Source organism: Poecilia reticulata, linkage group LG5, assembly GCF_000633615.1.
Source record: "Poecilia reticulata strain Guanapo linkage group LG5, Guppy_female_1.0+MT, whole genome shotgun sequence".
NCBI lineage: Eukaryota > Metazoa > Chordata > Actinopteri > Cyprinodontiformes > Poeciliidae > Poecilia > Poecilia reticulata.
In genome coordinates, this window is record NC_024335.1 from 26,257,812 (window position 1) to 26,275,713 (window position 17,902).

At 40.3% G+C, this 17,902-nt stretch overlaps 2 protein-coding genes across 8 annotated transcripts in view; both read right to left on the bottom strand.

The window, feature by feature from the left end:
- The window catches only part of dip2bb (disco-interacting protein 2 homolog Bb), a 43,703-nt gene extending 39,232 nt beyond the window's left edge, over positions 1–4,471 (bottom strand). For 2 of the 4 annotated variants that reach the window (XM_008410116.2, XM_017304845.1), the window contains exon 1: positions 4,031–4,470. In XM_008410116.2, coding sequence (XP_008408338.1) covers positions 4,031–4,115 — 85 coding nt within the window. In that variant the 5' untranslated portion in view covers positions 4,116–4,470. Of the gene's footprint in view, positions 1–4,030 lie in introns of all 4 variants that reach the window. The other 2 variants (XM_017304847.1, XM_017304846.1) reach the window with 2 other exon arrangements.
- Positions 4,472–5,201: 730 nt separating this feature from the next.
- Positions 5,202–17,575, bottom strand: atf7b (activating transcription factor 7b). 4 transcript variants are annotated; one of them, XM_008410118.2, is made up of 12 exons: positions 17,476–17,575; positions 15,394–15,454; positions 13,353–13,449; positions 13,111–13,238; positions 12,872–12,997; positions 12,623–12,780; positions 12,432–12,528; positions 12,231–12,350; positions 10,441–10,590; positions 8,131–8,319; positions 7,927–8,032; positions 5,202–7,782 (listed from the first exon to the last, which is right to left on the bottom strand). In XM_008410118.2, exons 2-12 carry the CDS (start codon positions 15,439–15,441, stop codon positions 7,547–7,549), a joined length of 1,455 nt encoding a protein of 484 aa, XP_008408340.1. In that variant the 5' UTR covers positions 15,442–15,454; positions 17,476–17,575; the 3' UTR covers positions 5,202–7,546. The 4 variants fall into 4 exon arrangements, with proteins under 4 accessions (XP_008408340.1, XP_008408342.1, XP_008408339.1 ...); XM_008410120.2 differs by having other exon boundaries at positions 8,131–8,304; positions 12,623–12,783; XM_008410117.2 differs by having other exon boundaries at positions 12,623–12,783.
- Between the last annotated feature and the right edge of the window lie 327 nt (positions 17,576–17,902).

Sequence of the window (17,902 nt, forward strand, 5' to 3'; positions counted from 1 at the left end):
AAACATATAGAGCTATGATGCAATGGTTTGGATCAAGCATAATAATATTTTAAGGTGGCCTAGTCAAAGTGCAGACCTAAATTTAATTGAGAATATGTACGTCGATAAAACCAAAAGTCTCTTAGCTACTTCACAAAGAATTGCCGAACATGCAATTGATTTACTTTTCTGCAGCTCCGTCGTTGCTCACTTGTTTTTATAAGATATATTTAATGATAATTGAGAAGCATTATATTTAAATATATCCTAATTAGAAATTGAATTTATTTGTGTGAAGAATGAGCACTTTTAAGATCAAACTTTCAGACTGCACAAAATCTAACAGTAATGGCTTTTAAAGATCCTGTACATTTATCCTGATGTATTTGGTGACAGCTGTTCTCACTAGTGTCGTATGTTTCTTTGTACTGTCTTTTTTTATTACATTTTATCTTTGGTCCAAAGAAAATAATTTTTTTTTTTTTAAATGGTTAAAAAAATAGAAAAGAAACTTTAGTCTATAGCTGTGGAAAGTTAGTAGATTCATCCCCTAGTTAAAGCAAAAATAAAAAAAGGAAAACTTAGTTTAGGTATAAACAGGTGCATGCCACACTATTCAGGTCTTAAACTTAACTGAAATGTAAAAACAAACAATAAAAAGAAAGCACATAGACGCAATATATTATGAACTACTTTCAGTAGCTCAATCACATAAGAAAAATAAATAAATAAAAAACAATGGCGGTCTGTTATTAAGATGCTCTGGGGGACACATGTGAAGTCACCGGGTTGTGGCGGACATCCCATCGCATGAAGACCTTCTAAACGGAGCTTAAATAGCTACATGAGTCCGGCCGTGTGAAGAACAACAACCTGGTCAAACACCATAATCCCCATAGTGTCGGGAATAAGCACTGGACACTTGTACCCTCGTCCAGAGCAGCTTAAACTGTTGTGGTTTAGTGCTCTACATTCCAGCCCAGCTCAGTCACTAAGACCTTTTACCCCGTCAAAGGTTTTCTTTGTGTACTTCCAGTCATGGAAGTTAAAGTAGGTGGAGTTGCTCCGTTTCCTCTCCTAGCTGCGACTATCGCCACCAACACGCACAGGAGCAAAATGCACATCACACTGGAGCCCTATGTGTTTTCAGACAGGACATAAAAGAAGCTGATGCACATTTTTCCTACGCTTGTTGCTAGGGGGAATCCCATCTACGGGGACAACAATGAGGGGAATTGTTGCCATGTAAAAGATATCCATGACAAAGTTTTGGGCTCGCTGGGTGCCCAGCTGCTTCTTGCCTCGTTGCGGTCAGCCGTTTACAGCCCGAGTGGACGTCGGACAGACGGCGAGGACGCTTCGTGACACTAGAAGGTGTCGTTACAGAAGAGGAAGAAGAGGAAGCATCTGGAAAGCAGGAGGTTTTTATCACGTTTGATCTAATGTTTCAAACGACAGCGTGGCCCTCTGAGACGGACTGAGGCTCTTACAGAGGGATATGAGGTGTCACCTTACCACACAGCTTCAGTCAAGAGACTAAAACCGACAACAGTCTGAATGTACTATTAGCTGTGGAGCTGTCCCAGAAACTTCGACTTGACACTGAATCCAAGAAATGTATTTACTTTGATGACTAATTTAAAAATAACAGTCTTGTCACTTAAATAACTTAGATCAGGGGTGTCCAAAGTCGGTCCTCGAGGGCCGGCAACCTGCATGTTTTTATCATCTCCCTAGTGGTTGTAACAACCTCCTCAGCAAGTCAGTGCTCTGCTTATGCCTCTAATGAGCCATCATTTGATGCAGGTGTGCTAAACCAGGGAGAGAACTAAAACATGCAGGATGCCGGCCCTCGAGGGCCGACTTTGGACACCCCTGACTTAGATCATTGAACTAATTTTAATATCAAAGACAAAGTGAGTAAATAAAAAAACAAAAAAACAAAACAGGGTGGTGATTCCATCTATTAAGGGAATAAAGCAAAACAAATCTACCATGCGCTATGCGAAAAAGTAATCATCCGACTTGTTAAATCATTAAATAAGAAATGAACTATGACATTTTTCTTTCACTATCCACTCCGAGGCCTGACAGAACCTGTCTGACAACATGAGGTTGGCCAAAAGATCTAAAATGCAAAATGCCATTTAGACACAGATCTACAGAAAAATAAGAATAGATGAGAAAGGGTCACTGACATCTAATCATTCTGGAAAGGACTCGAAACCCATTTCTAAGGCTTTTCAGCTCCAGTGAACCACAGTGAGAGCCATTATCCACAAGTGGAAAAAACGCTGAACTGTTGTGAACCTTCCCAGGAGAGGTCGCCCTACAAACACTACTCCCAAAAGAGCATCAACCACACATCCAGGGAGCCACAAAGACTCCAGAACTGCGTCTAAAGAAATACATGCCTCACTTTAGGGCTTAGCGTTTATGATCTGACAATAACAGAAAGTCGTGGGAAAACATGGCATACATGGGTTTCAAGGCCAAAAGCACATCTGGACACAAGTAGCCATCTCCCATTCGCCAGAAACAACATGTAGACGACATTCAAGACTTTTTTGGGGGGAAATATCCTGTGAACTTACAAGAACTTACAAAAACTTACAGAATATTTACATCTGGTCTAAAAGCATTTCAGAACAAATCAGAACAAATCATATGTACAGTCAAACACGACGGTGGTCGAGTGATGGTCTGGGACTGCCTTAGGTCCAAGTCTGGACCTAAATCCAACAGAGATATTGTGCTTTGATCTAAAACGGTTTAATGTGGCTGAAATAAAACACCAAATCAATGTAAAAGACTCATAGGCAGCAATCGAAATTGCTTAATTGCTTGACGACAATTGTTTCTGTCAAAGTTTGGTTAGAACCAGTTAGTGGATTTTGGGGTAAAGTAGCTTTTTCGGGCAGAATCAGGTTGGTTGGAATTATTTCCCCTTAATAACACAAACATTTCATTTAAAAAAATGTTTTTGTGATTACTGAAGTGATATTTATCTGATACTAAAACCTATCTGATGGTGCAAAACATCTAAGCGCGAGAAGAAGGTAAAAACGGAAGAATGTTGTAAGGGGAGAAAAAGAAAAAAAAAATTCACAACAGTCAAACACCAAAAACAATACTTTAGAAGATTACCAGAACTATTAAGAGATGTTTTAAAGAAAGAGCTTGTGGTTTTTGAAGCCTATGTACAAAATGACAAGAGTTTTTTTTCTCCACCAAGGTTCCCGTCTCAAGTTCCACCTGTGCTCCGACAGACAGGACAGCTAAATGTATACATGGGGCTTTGTGTTGCAGCAGGGGCTAAGACATCATTAGTGGCACATACCTCTTCTTGTTTGGCTCTATGTGAAGCATAGCATTACTCATCCCTCCTCCAGGCACCAGAGAACTGCACGGCACAAATCAAGTTTCTGCCTAGTGATTCACAGCGTGACGAGGAGACTTGCATAACATCCAGATCCATATTCTCTATTCCTACAGCAATGGGTTTTTTTTTTTAAACAAATGAGCCTTCATTATGTGCTGCAGATCAGAGTTGAAGCTTTGAGAGCAGCAGAGATGGATGCTGGATGGGCCACAGCACCATCACTGTCCACTGATCCTCATACACAGGGCCTCTGGAATGACAAACCTGACCCACATTCAACAACAGGAGTGGATGGATGCTCATTTCACCAATATGGACCAACTACAGGATGATAATGCGGATTAAAAACAAGAAATCACTGCAGATGTCTCATAAAAAAATACAAAATAAAAACATAACCCCCCCCACCGCACACACAAACTATAAATGACAATCCCTACGTGTAGCAGTAAAAATGGCAGGGATTTCATGTTTTAAAAAGGGGGTCAGTGTGTGTTTATATTTTGCTACATTCGTGACTCGACCCACTGCAGTAGCTGGGATTCAACCAGCTGACACAGAGACGCTGTCAGTCCCCGAAGGAACACAACCCCGCCAATAAATCTCCAGTTTCCACCTAATCTACAGCATCTAAAGCTCCTGAACCCGCTGCAGGAACATCCAGCCTACCTTCGGACAGCTCCAGGTCCAGCTCCGCCAGCTGGTCCCTGACCTCTTTCGGCAGAGCCGACAGATCAACGCCGCGGTCGGTCATCTTCGGAGGCTCCGCAGCCAGCGGGGTGGATCTGATGAGCTCGAAGGGCAGCAGGTGACTATCCGGCGAGAGGCTACAAGAGGGAGCTGGGGGTTGGGGGGGGAATAAACAATCAAGACGTGGTAGCGGTGCTGTTTACTCCATCTGCGGGACTCCCCGACACCGCCATGACTGAGGGAGATGGGAACAAGTCGGCAGAGAGGAGTCCGTTAGTCACGTGACCCGGGATGATGGGACCCTGTGGAGGCAGGAAGTGGACTCGGTGCGCCCTCTGCTGTTAGCGGCTGGAAGTGAAACAAGCTTCTTCCACCTCACCTGACTCACCCCAGGTGGAAGATGGCAACCTAGCAAAGGGGCGATATGGACTTAAATTTTCATCACAATAGTTTGTGATACTCTTGTACACAATAGTTTGTGATACTCTTGTATCACAAACTATTGTGATACCCCCCAAATAAGAACTATTTGGGGGGTTTTTTCTCCGCCTTACCGTGTCGCCTGCATGACCCTAAAAATACAAATACTCTTGAAAACATACTCATTTATGATACGAGTGTGATTTTTATCTAAACTGCACAGTTAACTCTATAATGATATTTTTAAAATATACTGATATTTATTGACACTCTCATTAATAAAAAATGAGATAGTAAACATAATACCAATAATAAAATACAGTATTGGGGGATTTTAAACATTTTCAATTGGAATGTATTTCGAATTTAACGTTAAATCAAAATTATTATGATAAATGATAAACAACATAAATGAGTGCCTAATTTTTATTTATCTCTGGAAAATAAAATTTTATTTACACCTGAACACCAAAAGGTTTCATTATCTTACTCATTTACCAAAAATATCCAGTTTTTTTTCCATACATTAAGAAAATTTAAGATGCCTTGTGCATTGATTTCCTAATGTGGGATCACAAAGAGGTATATAGAAATCTAAAATTAAAAGACTGGGGAAATCTTGAATTTTGAATACCTACATAGAGTATCTGACATCTCATTATTTAAAACAATAATAAGAGCTAAGATTCCAGATAGGTAAAAAACAAACAAAAAGAAACAACAACCCACATTTACCTTTTGTTATACATTAATTTATTTCATCGTTTGTCCAAGACAACTTATTTATTAGCTGAGACTATACACAAGTTATTTCCCATCTTGAGGCCTGAGTATTGAACAAACTTACTCCACACAGATATTTTCAACATGCCCCCTTCCCACCCCATGTAGTAAAACACTAAGAGAAAAATAAAAATAAAAACCTCTAACCAAAAGGGTGCATACAATCACATGGAGAACACCTTAACATTCCCACAGAAAACAAGAAGCCTAAAACATGTTATAAAAACAGCAACGAGGAAAAAAATAAGATGATAGTCGATAGTCGTGGAAGAACAATGTCATATATTAAAAAGCTGCAAAAGAAAGTCAAAAGAAGCACCGTGCATGTATAATTAATCTGGTTCATAATGTAATAGCACTAGTTTTATGGTATAAAGCTCCCAATCAGACCATTTGTAACTCTAACATGTACACTGATTAACAGTCCATTCACTCAACAATAATCTTCTTCACATTTCCTTTGGTCACCTCGTAACTGTAGCGTTTGACTGAAATAGAGCAAACCCTGTCAGCAGCAGGACTACACACGTCCGCTCAAAGCAAGAACATTGATATTCAATAGAAAAATATATTGCACTACTCTTTACTCAACTGAAATGTCTGGGTAAAGGGTTTAAAACCTGTCACTTTTGATTATCAATTAAAAGTATTCCAATAGCCGGGCCAGTTTTCACATTTACAGATTGATGTTACAAAACAGTGAGAGTATAATGGGCTACATACAAACAGTGGTATTCTTCAGCCTTGAGTAATCCATGCAGTCAGTAGGGGGTTGATACAATTGACTAATATCATGATATCCATTCTAAATGGGTTACATGTTAATAAAAACAAGGGGGCCACACAATCACAGAATTAACTGTGTTCACATCTTCTATTTGTTTTGTTGTGAACTCAACCAACTTTCATTGAGTGCATTATTATTAAAAGAGTTGACTGGGAAAAAAAAGACAAACATTTATAAAATAAAAAAAAGTACATGACAGATGATAAAATAACAAAAGAAGAGAAAATCTTTCCAGACTGCATTCACAGCACTCTGGAAAGATTTTACTACAACTGAAAATGAGCATTAAAAACATGTCAACATTTTTATCTGTGAATATATTTTTAAATGGAGTACTGACATAAAATTCCCACCAGATGTTGGTGACAAAGAAATCAACAAAACCTAATCCATACATTTAGTTATGAAATCAAATGTATTTTGGAAAAAATGAGCCAGCCTGGCCTCTTTGCTCATTATATTCACAGCACAAGACTCCACTGCTGAAGAAAATACATGCTTAAGCTTCATTTCATTTATACTCTTTTAGGTATATTTGATTACATTGAAGTGAGTCAGCTTTCTTGCCAAACAGGAAACTTGACATAAATGGAAAGAACTGAAGATCTGTGCAATGTTGAAACTGCCACAACCAATGAAAGCCTTTCTACCAAGCAGTATATAGTTTAGTACATTTCTACGTTTAGCACTTATTCTTTAAGTTTTTCACTTTATTTCCATACAACTTAATTTCTGGAGTTATTTAAGTTGATTTCTCTGTATGTTTGGATTATTTATGCTAACAACAGGGACTGATGATCATCCGCTTCTTACTAAATGACCGCTGGAGATAGGCACCAGCCTCCCAGCAACCCTGCAAGAATAACTGGGTAGAAAAAAAATGGATGGATATTACCCACATCCGGTGTAATCTAATGCCAATAACTCCATTAGATATAAATTTATTGAGAAAAACATTGGCATATTCAATAATCTTCTTCCTAGATGTAACTAAAAACGTTATATGAACAAATGCAGATGTTCAAAACTCTTTTTTACAAATTAAAAAAAAAACAAAAAAAACAATCATGATATATTACAGTAAAACTGTTAGCATGGAAAGAAACAAACCTCATCACAGCCAGTGTGGGAAGAAGTTGGACTGTTGCTGCTTTCCAAGCTGAAATAAAATAACTAAATGGTTAAAAAGCCATTTCATATTTTTCTTCTGGATCTAAAACCATTTCTGTCATAACTGACCCCGAACCCTGCAGAGTAAGTGTTCGACACGTAATTCATATTTACATACACAGAGTGGTGAAGCGTTTCTGAAAAGGGAGCCTGTTGGAGGAGGGTTTGGCGGAGGTACCGCGCCAGGTCTTTGTGTGATTACTGTAGGATGTTCAGGAGGGAAAAGGGATGGTATCTACTGGAGTTAGGGTGGGTTCCCTCTTCACACCAAGCCTTGCGCCGGTGCGGCCTCTGAATGTCACTCGAGTTCATTCCGGCTGCCGTCTGCCTGCACATCATCTCGGGGTTGGCTGCAACTGCGGAGCGATGACGACCCCTCCAGGCTGGCCCGAGCCCATGCCGGCTAACACCGACATGGCCACCGCTTCTGCAGCCCGGACGCTCAGTCCATTTATGGTGGGCCCCGGGCTCGAGGCCACGGCGGCGGGTGACGGCACGTGCTGAATGACCGCCGCCGGGGAGCCGATGTGTTCGGTGGAAGCCTCCCTCGAGGCTTCCTCTCCTCCTGCAGCTATGGACAGACAGAGCAACATTCACCCTTAGAGAGGTGAGCGAGTAAAAATAACACATTAGATGGATGAGATGGTGGATGAGAGCTGACTAAAAGTTGTGACAAAACAAGGTGACATGTTAGTTAATGATCTTGAATGGTTACCTAAGAAAGCTGCCTTCTTCTGCATGACAGTGACAGGGCAGTCTTTGTGAGCTAGAAGGAGCTGTTTCAGCTGTGCCACCTCATTCCTCAGCAGAGTCACTTCATTCTGATGGCAACACAAAATATTCACCATTTATTCAGTCATCCCCAGACCAGTCACAAAGCACGTTTAAATGTTCAGCACAGCGCCCGCTGACGGCTTACTGTTAGGGAGATGTTCATGTTGGCGAGATCTTCTGCCTTCTTCTCCAAGGAGTTGACCCACAGCTTTCGTTTTTGTCTGCAGCGAGAAGCGGCCGCCCGGTTTCTTTCCAGAAAACGTTGCCTCCTCTCGTCGGGGTCCATCTCCGACGCACGCCGCCGCCGTCCCCCTGTTGGCTGAGCAGGGGACACCTGGAGAATGAGGAGGGGGGGTAAAAGTGGGCCACTTGCAGACATATACATGATCACTTGTAAATTACCCCTTGGTATGTTGCATTGCAAGATGATTTGTTGGGATTTTGTGTGCAAGACCGACACAAAAGTAGCAAATAATTATGGCGTTGAAGGATAAAAAAAAAAAAAAAAGAAAAAAGAAAATATGAAAAGAATTGTATGTGATTTAAAAGATATGGTATAACTATAGCTGTTTTGCTAAGACTTCAAAGGAACCCAACAGACATCTGAGGGATAAAGCTGAAGATGCTGAAAGGACCTTTCTGTTATTAACAAAATTGCTGAAGATCTTCCAGATTCAATCTATCATCTGATAATAATTATGGCACAACTGTAACCAAGACATGGTTACATATTACAATGAATAAAAAACCCCATGGTGAACCATGGTGGTGGCTCAATAATGCTGTGGGAACAGAAACAGGGAAGCTGGCCACAGTTGAGGTGAAGATAAATGGAGACAATTACAGGACAATTTTAAAAGAAAACTGACTATAGACTGCATAATTGCTGCAAACAGAGTTGCAACAAAATGCTTTAGATCGGAGTATAATAATGAGTTAGAATGGCCTAGTCAAAGTCAATGACTAAATCTATATAAGAATTGGTGGACTTAGACAAATGTTCACAGTCATCCAGTTTTTAAGCAGCATAATGCTTCATTTAATTGGTTTGCATAGGACATTCACATTTACCTGTTTTTGAAAATGAAAAGTGACATTAGTACCTTGCAACACTGTCCTAAAACAAACCATGAATGAAAATAATCTTTCTAAGACTTAAAAATACAACTGAGGTTATTATCTTCAGTAAATCTAATCCTCTAGATGTAACAAATGGTAATCTTGGTCTACTAACTTAAAAATGTCAATTTTGTCAGAGAACAGTTATAACTGACTCCTTTAGCTGAACAAACAGTTCAGATGATTCATTCTTTTGATGTTGCCTAATTATTTGTGCATTATACAGTGAATTATACAGCACTATTCGTGTGACCTTATGTGTAATTTACATTTATTAATTTCAAAGTATGAACCTAAAGTATATTTTATACCGTTTCTGTTTGCATGTACTTCACAGCAGATGTATTCTAAAGTTGTTACTCAATTCAAAGTAGGAGGTAATGAAAGATTTCAACAGTGTTGAGATTTCATTACAGCAGTAACTTTCTAATCCTGTTCCTCGGAGCACAGTGTCCTGATTGTCTTGGACGTTCTGGCTCCAACACGCACAATTCAAAATAATAAATCACAACAATGGCCTGCTGTCATGTCCTCCTTAAGCGTTTCAGTGACTCACCAATGGAATGTAGGTGTGCTTAAACTTTAGCATCTAAAACATGCAGGCGGGTTTACAGCATGTCTGGTTCCGAGCGAAGGGAAATCACGTCAGTGGAGCAAGACATGCATTCAAAATGTGCCTCAGTTAAAGTCTAATGAGGAAACAGTGAAAGTGCTGCAGTAGTCAGAGTTTTTCTGGCTGCTTGCAATCCATCTCGCACCTGTAGCTGCACATTGCTGATCAGCTGGCTAAAAGAAGGCCTCTCCACTTTTACCTTGTTTAAAAAGGACTTCTTACAACAGTGGTGGCTCAGACACCAAGGGAAAAGCACCCATCTGTCTAGTTAAGACAACTGGGATTTAAAACTCCTTACTAAGTCCCAGTTGCTAACTGGTAGCAAATCCCAGTTGCTACCAGTACCAACATTGTTAAGCACCTGTCTACAGGTGCTTTACAGGTGTCAAGCACCTGGGCGATATCAGCTAGAGTTGCTTTTTATTTCAGCGAGTTGATAAGCTACTTTTTTATTAGGGATATGAGTCAGAATACAAATAAATGTTACAGATCGCACTACTGCTGTAGCTATCAATATGTTGAGTTATTTTAGCAACAGCGAGAATAAACATTGCTTTTCTGTTTTCAGTGTGTGTGTTAACATCAGGATATAAGGACTTCTGGCTATGCTAGAGCAGCATTAGTTGGAGTAACAGTGTCACTTTACGCATTATTGTGAATCAACATTTCTTCTTCTCTGCCGCTTAGTCCAGATGTTAGTGTGTAACGAGCTAATTACTGTACCTGAGGTTGTGCAGGCGACGGTGTATCAGAGTTCTGGTTGGGCTGCTGGCCCTGTTCTTGTCGCTGTGGGATAGCAGGGATGGATCCTGATCCGCCACCTGCTCCATCTTGTGCTGCCGGGCCTTGATGAGACAGAGCTGCCTTCAGCCTCTATAACGACACATGCAGAACACTCCAGGTAAGTGGCAAACTCCTGAGAAATTTCTGGTGCCAGTCTTCGGCAGTCATGGGTGAAAGGGTGGAGGAGTACACCCTGAATGGGTCACCAGTCCATGGCAGGGCAATACAGAGACACACAGGACAATCATGCACACACACACATTTTACACAGTTTGGACAGAACAATGAACCTAGCAGTCATGGAGCTGTAAAACAAATTGGAGAGTAGGGCTGGATGATAAATCAATAACAATAGAAACAAGGTCAATATCAACAGAATATGGTCGATGGGATATTCCACAATTTCACTGAACTCCGATCCAGGACCGCACAGCATTCTGGGGGATGTAGGCAGAGGACAAGCTTTAGCTGCTCAACATCTCAAAGCTAGCAAAGCAAGGTTGCTGGCATCAACCAACTCATTCATTCTTTGTTTACCTAGCAATGAACTGTTGAGTAACTTGTGGTTACCTAGCAACAACCTGCTGAGTAACTTGCACAGGAGCACTTTAAGGTTTCACCTCTGTGTCTCATAACTGCTTAAAAATGAAAACTGGTGAAAACTGGATAAGACAGTACACTCACATCACCAGTTTGTTAGTATTTCAGATATTAAAAACAAAAAAAAACTAATCAATAATTGTTGATATAGACCAATATGAAACCCTTATCCATATCATCTAGGCCTATTGGAGAATATGAGAAATTTTAACATTACGCAAGTAGATCCCAATAAATTAGAATATCACTGAAAATGTCACACTCATTTTATATTGAGTCGGTACTAAGTGATACTATTCCCAATTTTTTATTCTGTTAATTTTTATGATTATGGCTTACAGATAATAAATACCAATAAGAGAAGGTTGCCATGCTAGCGCTTCCAGAGTCATAAGGGGGAATGCTGACTTGACAGTTGTCCACTCATTGGCCCGATCCACAAGGAGCGTGTAAGCCCACAGAGTGCTGCATCCAAGCATAGTAATGGAAAGTGAAACTTTTAACTGCAGCCAATGAGAAGATTGTGAAGCAACACCTACACACAGACGTATCCGGGACATGAGCTACAACTGTGGCATTCTTTGTGTTCACCAACTCCTGAATCAACATCAGAAGCGTCTTACCTGGGCTGAGGAGGAAAAGACCCAGAGTGTTGCTCTGTGGTCCCAAGTCCTCTTTTCAAAAGAAAGTAAATGTTGAATTTCATTTGGAAATCAAGGTCCAAGAGTCTGGATAATCCAAGTTTCTTAAGGTTTCCACATTCAGCGATGAATTGAGGAAATATGCTCCATTGTATTTTACAATGTCCAAAGTCAGCACAGCCCAGGAAAGTTTAGAGATTCCCTCTATTGAGACGCCTAAAGAGGATTATGATTTAGTTTTCCAATAGGAAAGGTATCCACGTTCAGTAGGTTGACATTTCTGTATTAAAATATTATTTAGAGCACTTATGTCATATCTTAATGCTTTGAAAAGTAACCAGGGTGTTTTGATATTTGTATTAATACAATTAACTGACAAACACTTAGACAGACACACAGGATTTAAATTGAAGTAAAACATTTTTCAATTATATTCTTATGTATTGGGGTGTATATTTGATAACCAAAAATGTAAAAAAGTAATCTTACCATTTTGGTCTCAGAGTGAAGACCATATCCAGACGGGGAGGAGGAACCGCTGCTGGCTCCCCCAATCGGAGGTCCTGGTATCCCAGGGATGTTAGGCACTGTGTTCACTGTCCTCGCAAGCTTCCAGAGACAACAAAAAGGGTAAATGAAATAACTTTCCCATCCATCCTCTCTGTTCAGTTCTTCTCAGTCTTTACTCACCGATATAACAGAAGTCATCTGCACAGGACTGGGTAAAAGAGGGACAGTCTGGCCATTAGGGAGGTGCCTCACCAGTGGATATGCACTTGTGGGAGATCTGTGTACATTTTTACATTTTATGATAACTTACTTAAGCGTCACAATGTTTATTCACAAGGACAATAAATGCAAGGGAACACAATGTAATTTACCCAAGCTGTCTGTTGGAGGGTGGAGCCTGTGTGATGACAGACGTCGGAGAAGGCAGAGTTGGGTGTAGCGGGTCACCGGTCAGGTGGAGGGGGAGAGAACCTGGACGAACAATTGTCGGAGTAGGGGCAGAGCTCGCCACAGGCTTAGAGAGAAACTCCTGCTGGGAAAACGATGATGTATTTAATCATGCATTACTGTAATTTTGTATCCAGCACTTAGCGACAAATGCATTACAAGCTTCGTCTCACCCTAGAGTCCCTGCTGTCCTCAGACATGCTGGACGAGGAATCCGGACTGTCAGGGGGAGAAGAATCGACTTGTAAGGACGACTCGTCCTCATCTTTCACTTCGGAGGGCGTTTGTAAAGGTGCAGCCTAAAAGACCAGAAAAGCATAAACTCTGTCAGATCATCTGGAGTAATGAGAAGGTCAACAGCTAAATTAAGAAGAAACAGATATTACACCCCTGAGTCAGGCTGCTTACTCACAGGGTGCTTTGTTCTATGCTCGTCTTCCTGTGTTTTACCAAACTCCTGATCAAAGGATCCGGCCAGCTCATTAAACAAACCGACCTCCTCACAGTTCTTCAGGAAGCGTGTAGGTGTAGGAGTCTGGTCTGGGAAAACCAAAAAAAATAAAAACCACATTAGGTCTTCAATGGGGGAAAGAACCATTACACATGGCCTTTGTTGCATTTTCTACAAATAACATACAAAACGGTTGCATCTACCTTGAATAATAACAGAGTCGGTCCTGGCAGGACCAAATTTTAATGTCATTTCATGCTTGTGTTTGTGGACCGAGAGGTGATCTTCATTTGTGAATCTCTGCGAGAGACAACAGATTAAACAGGAGAAAAACAGATACAAGGGAGCAAACAAAAGACTAACATATATTAAAAAAAAAATTAATTAAAGAATGAATTAAATCTGCTTATTTATTTATTTTTTGATCATTTAAAGATGAATAACAGTAGGTGTTCTTGAGAAAAACTACAATAGCAGTGTGCTTAATTATTGCTCATCATATATAGCAGTTTAATGACAAAGTTCACTTTAAGCCTGAAAAGCAGTGAGTTTTTCTGGAGGGATGATCCATTTACAACTTTTTACGGTCAATTGTGACTTTCAATCTTTTAGCATTATTATAGTTTTTAAAACTGAGAACTGGACTGTCACTAATATATTTTGTATTAACCTTAATTTATAGCATATGCAAATTTTATAGACACATTTTTTAGTTTATGTCAAAAAAGAAGCAATGCGTATAATATTGAACTGATGTATAGTAACTATATAATAAAAGAAACGATAACTCAAATTAACAGAAACGTCCGGTTTATATAAAATAAAACAAACAACAAAGCCCGTGTCGTGTGTTGGACGTGTCCTTAGTCCAACACACGACAGAGCAAATGGCTGAATTGCATCCTCGGGATGCAACAAAGTTCTACAACGCCGTGATAATTATCCAGTTATCTGGCTCATGTTTCAGCAGAGATCCCCCATAAAATAAATCATACCCACAGCATAATGCTGTCCCTTCCACAGTGGGGTCAAGGTGGTATGCAGAGGTAATTTACATGTCTTACATTTTGCATACAAGAAAAAAAATTATTCTGGTCTCATCTGAACCGAGCACCTTCTTTCAAATATCTTCAGACTTCCCAAGAGAATGGCACTACTTTGTGACACACTTTAAATGGAACATATTATGGCTATCTTTATACAATGGACCTATTTTGCCACTCTTCAAAAAGAAAAGACAGATTTGTGATTGCACAAGTAACACAAGGAGGGGAAACACATTCCCCCACCTGAGATGTGCATCTCTGCAGCTCCTCCACTATTACATTAGAGGCCTTCTCTGACGAATGCTCTCCTTGCCTGGCCGGTCAGTTTAGGTGGACGGCCATGTCTTGTGTTATAGTCACGATTATGCACCACTTGGTGTTGGTCTATCATGTAAAATCTCAATAAAATACAGAAAAGGATTTGGCAGTGATCTTTGGCAGTTCTCTCTGCCAGCGCTACTGAGGACAGTGACCTTCAGCAATCAAAAGGATGGTTCTTTTTTTTAAATTAAAATTAGCATATGTGGTTCTCTTAATCGAGCCACAAGCTTGATTTTCGTTCTGAAAGAAAATCTGATTTGCTAAAAGACAAAAATGAATTTTACGTCTATCTCAATGCTTTACTTCCACAACAACAAACAGATGCTTTGGGGGAAGTAGAAATAATGGAACATGTGTGTGTAAGGTTGTGATGATTGTTATTTACATGAAACATAATAGCTGGTTTAAAAGTCACTCTGAATTTTAGCCTTTTCTATTGAAACCGCTTTGCTTCTTCATACTGTTCCAGTTCAACCTTTTTTGTTTTCTGCTTTTTTCAAAAGGTCCTAACCTGTCAAATCAAAAGGTGCAGAAAGCGACTGAGGCAACTGAAATAAATGTAACAAAGTTGAAAGAAAATAATATGCAATAAAATCTAATTATATATATATATATACACATAAACTACCATGGGAGAAAAATGATGTAACTTCATGGGTATGAAATTATTTGTTTACGGTATGAATTAGAAGGAAGAGGCAAAATCAAACGGGTGTAGGCGTACAATGGGGTGTATTTACACAGAGCCATTCTAGTCAAAGGCCTATAAATCTTTGCTCGTGTAATGGAAGAAACTAAAGTTATTTCTGCAGCTAAAAGTTAGAATGCAAGGAAAGGATCATTTTTTTAAGAGGATGGCGAGTTGGAGAAGTTTTACCTGCCCACATCCAGGGGCTGTGCAGACAAAGGGTCGATCATCCCCCATCTCAAACAACGTTCTGCAAGGGACAGCAAGAAACAATATGGCTTTTTAGGACCACTCAGAGTAAACTATTACCCCAAGCCCTTTTCTTTACATCTATGCAGTCTTTTGCTTACTTTAGAGTAAGAAAGGTCTGGATATTTTATTGAGGAACGGTTAAGAAAATAGAGCTACTTTCAAACTTTCAGGATTTAAATTGATGACAACTTGCGTTTTAAGAGGCATGCTGATTATCTTGAAAGAAGTATCTGAATTTCCAGTAGCTCCAAATGCATTTGAAAAATGGGCAAAAACTCTTGCGTACAGTCCAACAAGGTGAAAATGTCTCCAGACAGGCAGCACTGATAAGGTGGAGCAAATAACACCTCATGTTTCTTCACTGTGGCACTTGCTAGTGGCTGGGGTATACTGGGCATTAAGTGAACATATCGTTTTCGAACTGAATGTGTTAGAAGCAGAAACGATTGTCAAGCATAAGGATTTGAGAAAGTTTGAAAAGGGCCAAATTGTGATGACTTGTCAGTGTCAGAGGATCTCCAAAACTGCAGATCTGGTGATCGTCGATGAAGGCAGGGAGCGAACTTGGGCTTGTTGAGTGGTCTAATCCACCAGAGGAGCTACTGTAGCTTAACTGGTAGGAAAAGGTGTCTAATATGCAGGGAATCCCAGTTTACTGCAAATACAGTAGGTTTGAATAGCTGCAGAGTGGTCAGAGTGCACATGGTGACCGCTGACAGCTGAAAGAACTAACAATGGCCTACTGAGCATCTAAACCAGACTTTGAAGCAGTGGAAGAAGGGGGTTTCAGCTGGGTTCATGTGCATCACTTACGCAGGTAACACATGGGTGAGCACTACAAACTTTAAATATTCTGGGCCACCATCCATGTGGATGTTACTTTAACACGTACAACCTACCAGGGTATTGCTGAAGAACCATTCACACTGTCACTGAAAATAATATTTTATGATGGCTGTTTCCTCTTTCAGCAGAATAATTCACCCTGTCACAAAACACAAGAGGGTTCTGGGGTGGTTTGAGGTGTAGTCTAGGCCTCCAATTCCCCAGATCTTAATCCAATTGACCATCTCTGGGCGTTCTAGTCTGATCCACTGTGACTCTGCAGCAAAGACTCTAGTACCAAATTTCCAAAGCACGCATTCAGGGGTCTGGTAGAGTCCATTGCTTTGAAGGGTCAAGGCTGTTTACACTGTAATAATGTTATACCCGATTAATATATGATTTAATGTGATTCACTCTGTTTTTAGTAGTAAATTCGAACTACGCTGCTGCTGTCTAGATCAGTAGGTCAAATCTGGTTAAATTAAGGAAATGGACCTTGCACCTGTTGAGAAGGAAAACCTGTGATATCACGGGAAATCCCCTGAGCTCACCTGTGACAGAAACCGCTTGAACCCGTCACCTTAACAACTGGTTAGAAAGGAGGGACACACAGGCCGAGCACTATCGGCCTATCTGAAGGGTTTTGCTTTGGACTCTGCAGGATGATCTGGGACAAAACGTTCAACGATGAGGCAGCACAACCAATACAAGCTACCACGCAACCCTTTCTGTGTTGCCATCGAACGGGTAAGCACCGATTTTACTGTATTTCTTCGCAGCAGACAGATTGAGCTATACAAAGCATAATCTTTGCTTGCTTTGACTTTCTCAGAGATGTTCCGCAATGTGTCCTGTCCTTACCACATGTATCACTTTTATTCACACTAAACGCGACATTAGAGCGAATATGTAAATTAGCGTCACAGAACCAGGGATAATTCAAGCCAAATAACTGTAAAAACATACATATTTTCACACTCACACATAAGCTAGCTGTGTTCAAGCTAACTGCTAGGCGAAGCTCCATTAGCTCACTTGGAGAATTTACACTACACGTTAGCAAGCTAATGCTAACGATAACTGTGGTTATAAACTCCCCTGAGTAAGAATATAAAATGCTTCACAAACACCAACAGTGAGCTCCGCTCAATGCGAGATGTAATGTTACATGATGTGAAATCCGTCCAAACTCACCGGACGTTTAAAGTGCCTCTTCACTCCCCCTCCCTGCTCCGGACAGCGCTGCTGCTGCCTGTCCGTTGTTGACACTCTGACACTTGCATTAGCCAAATCTCGCGACAGCTCGAGCTCGATGTTACGTAATAGGGTTGCTCGGTCGGGAACGTGTAAATTCTATGCATAAATCTAAAAGTGTTTTTAAATCTTAAGACCATGCAGTTTAGCACATCATTACTGGATGAACCGCTTATGAATGTCGTGTCAATGTTGAGCACCAACAAAATCTAAATGTCTCTGGTGAAGACAAACGTGACTTCAGCGGTTACATAATTTTTAAAAGTTATTTCCGGAAGTTTATTTGGCAGAATATTATGGTATGTTTCTCGAGATTTGCAAAAAGCGAAGACTTCCAAGATTTTAATATAACCCTATTCAATATACA

What these genes read in the sequence shown, in the direction of transcription:
- atf7b (XM_008410117.2), bottom strand. Translation starts at nt 15,441, where the DNA reads ATGGGGGATGATCGACCCTTTGTCTGCACAGCCCCTGGATGTGGGCAG. An exon ending in CGACTCTGTTATTATTCAAG is followed by an intron (nt 13,239 to 13,352) that starts GTAGATGCAACC and finishes TGGTTTTCCCAG; the next exon opens with ACCAGACTCCTACACCTACA. An exon ending in CCCTCCAACAGACAGCTTGG is followed by an intron (nt 12,529 to 12,622) that starts GTAAATTACATT and finishes AAATGTACACAG; the next exon opens with ATCTCCCACAAGTGCATATC.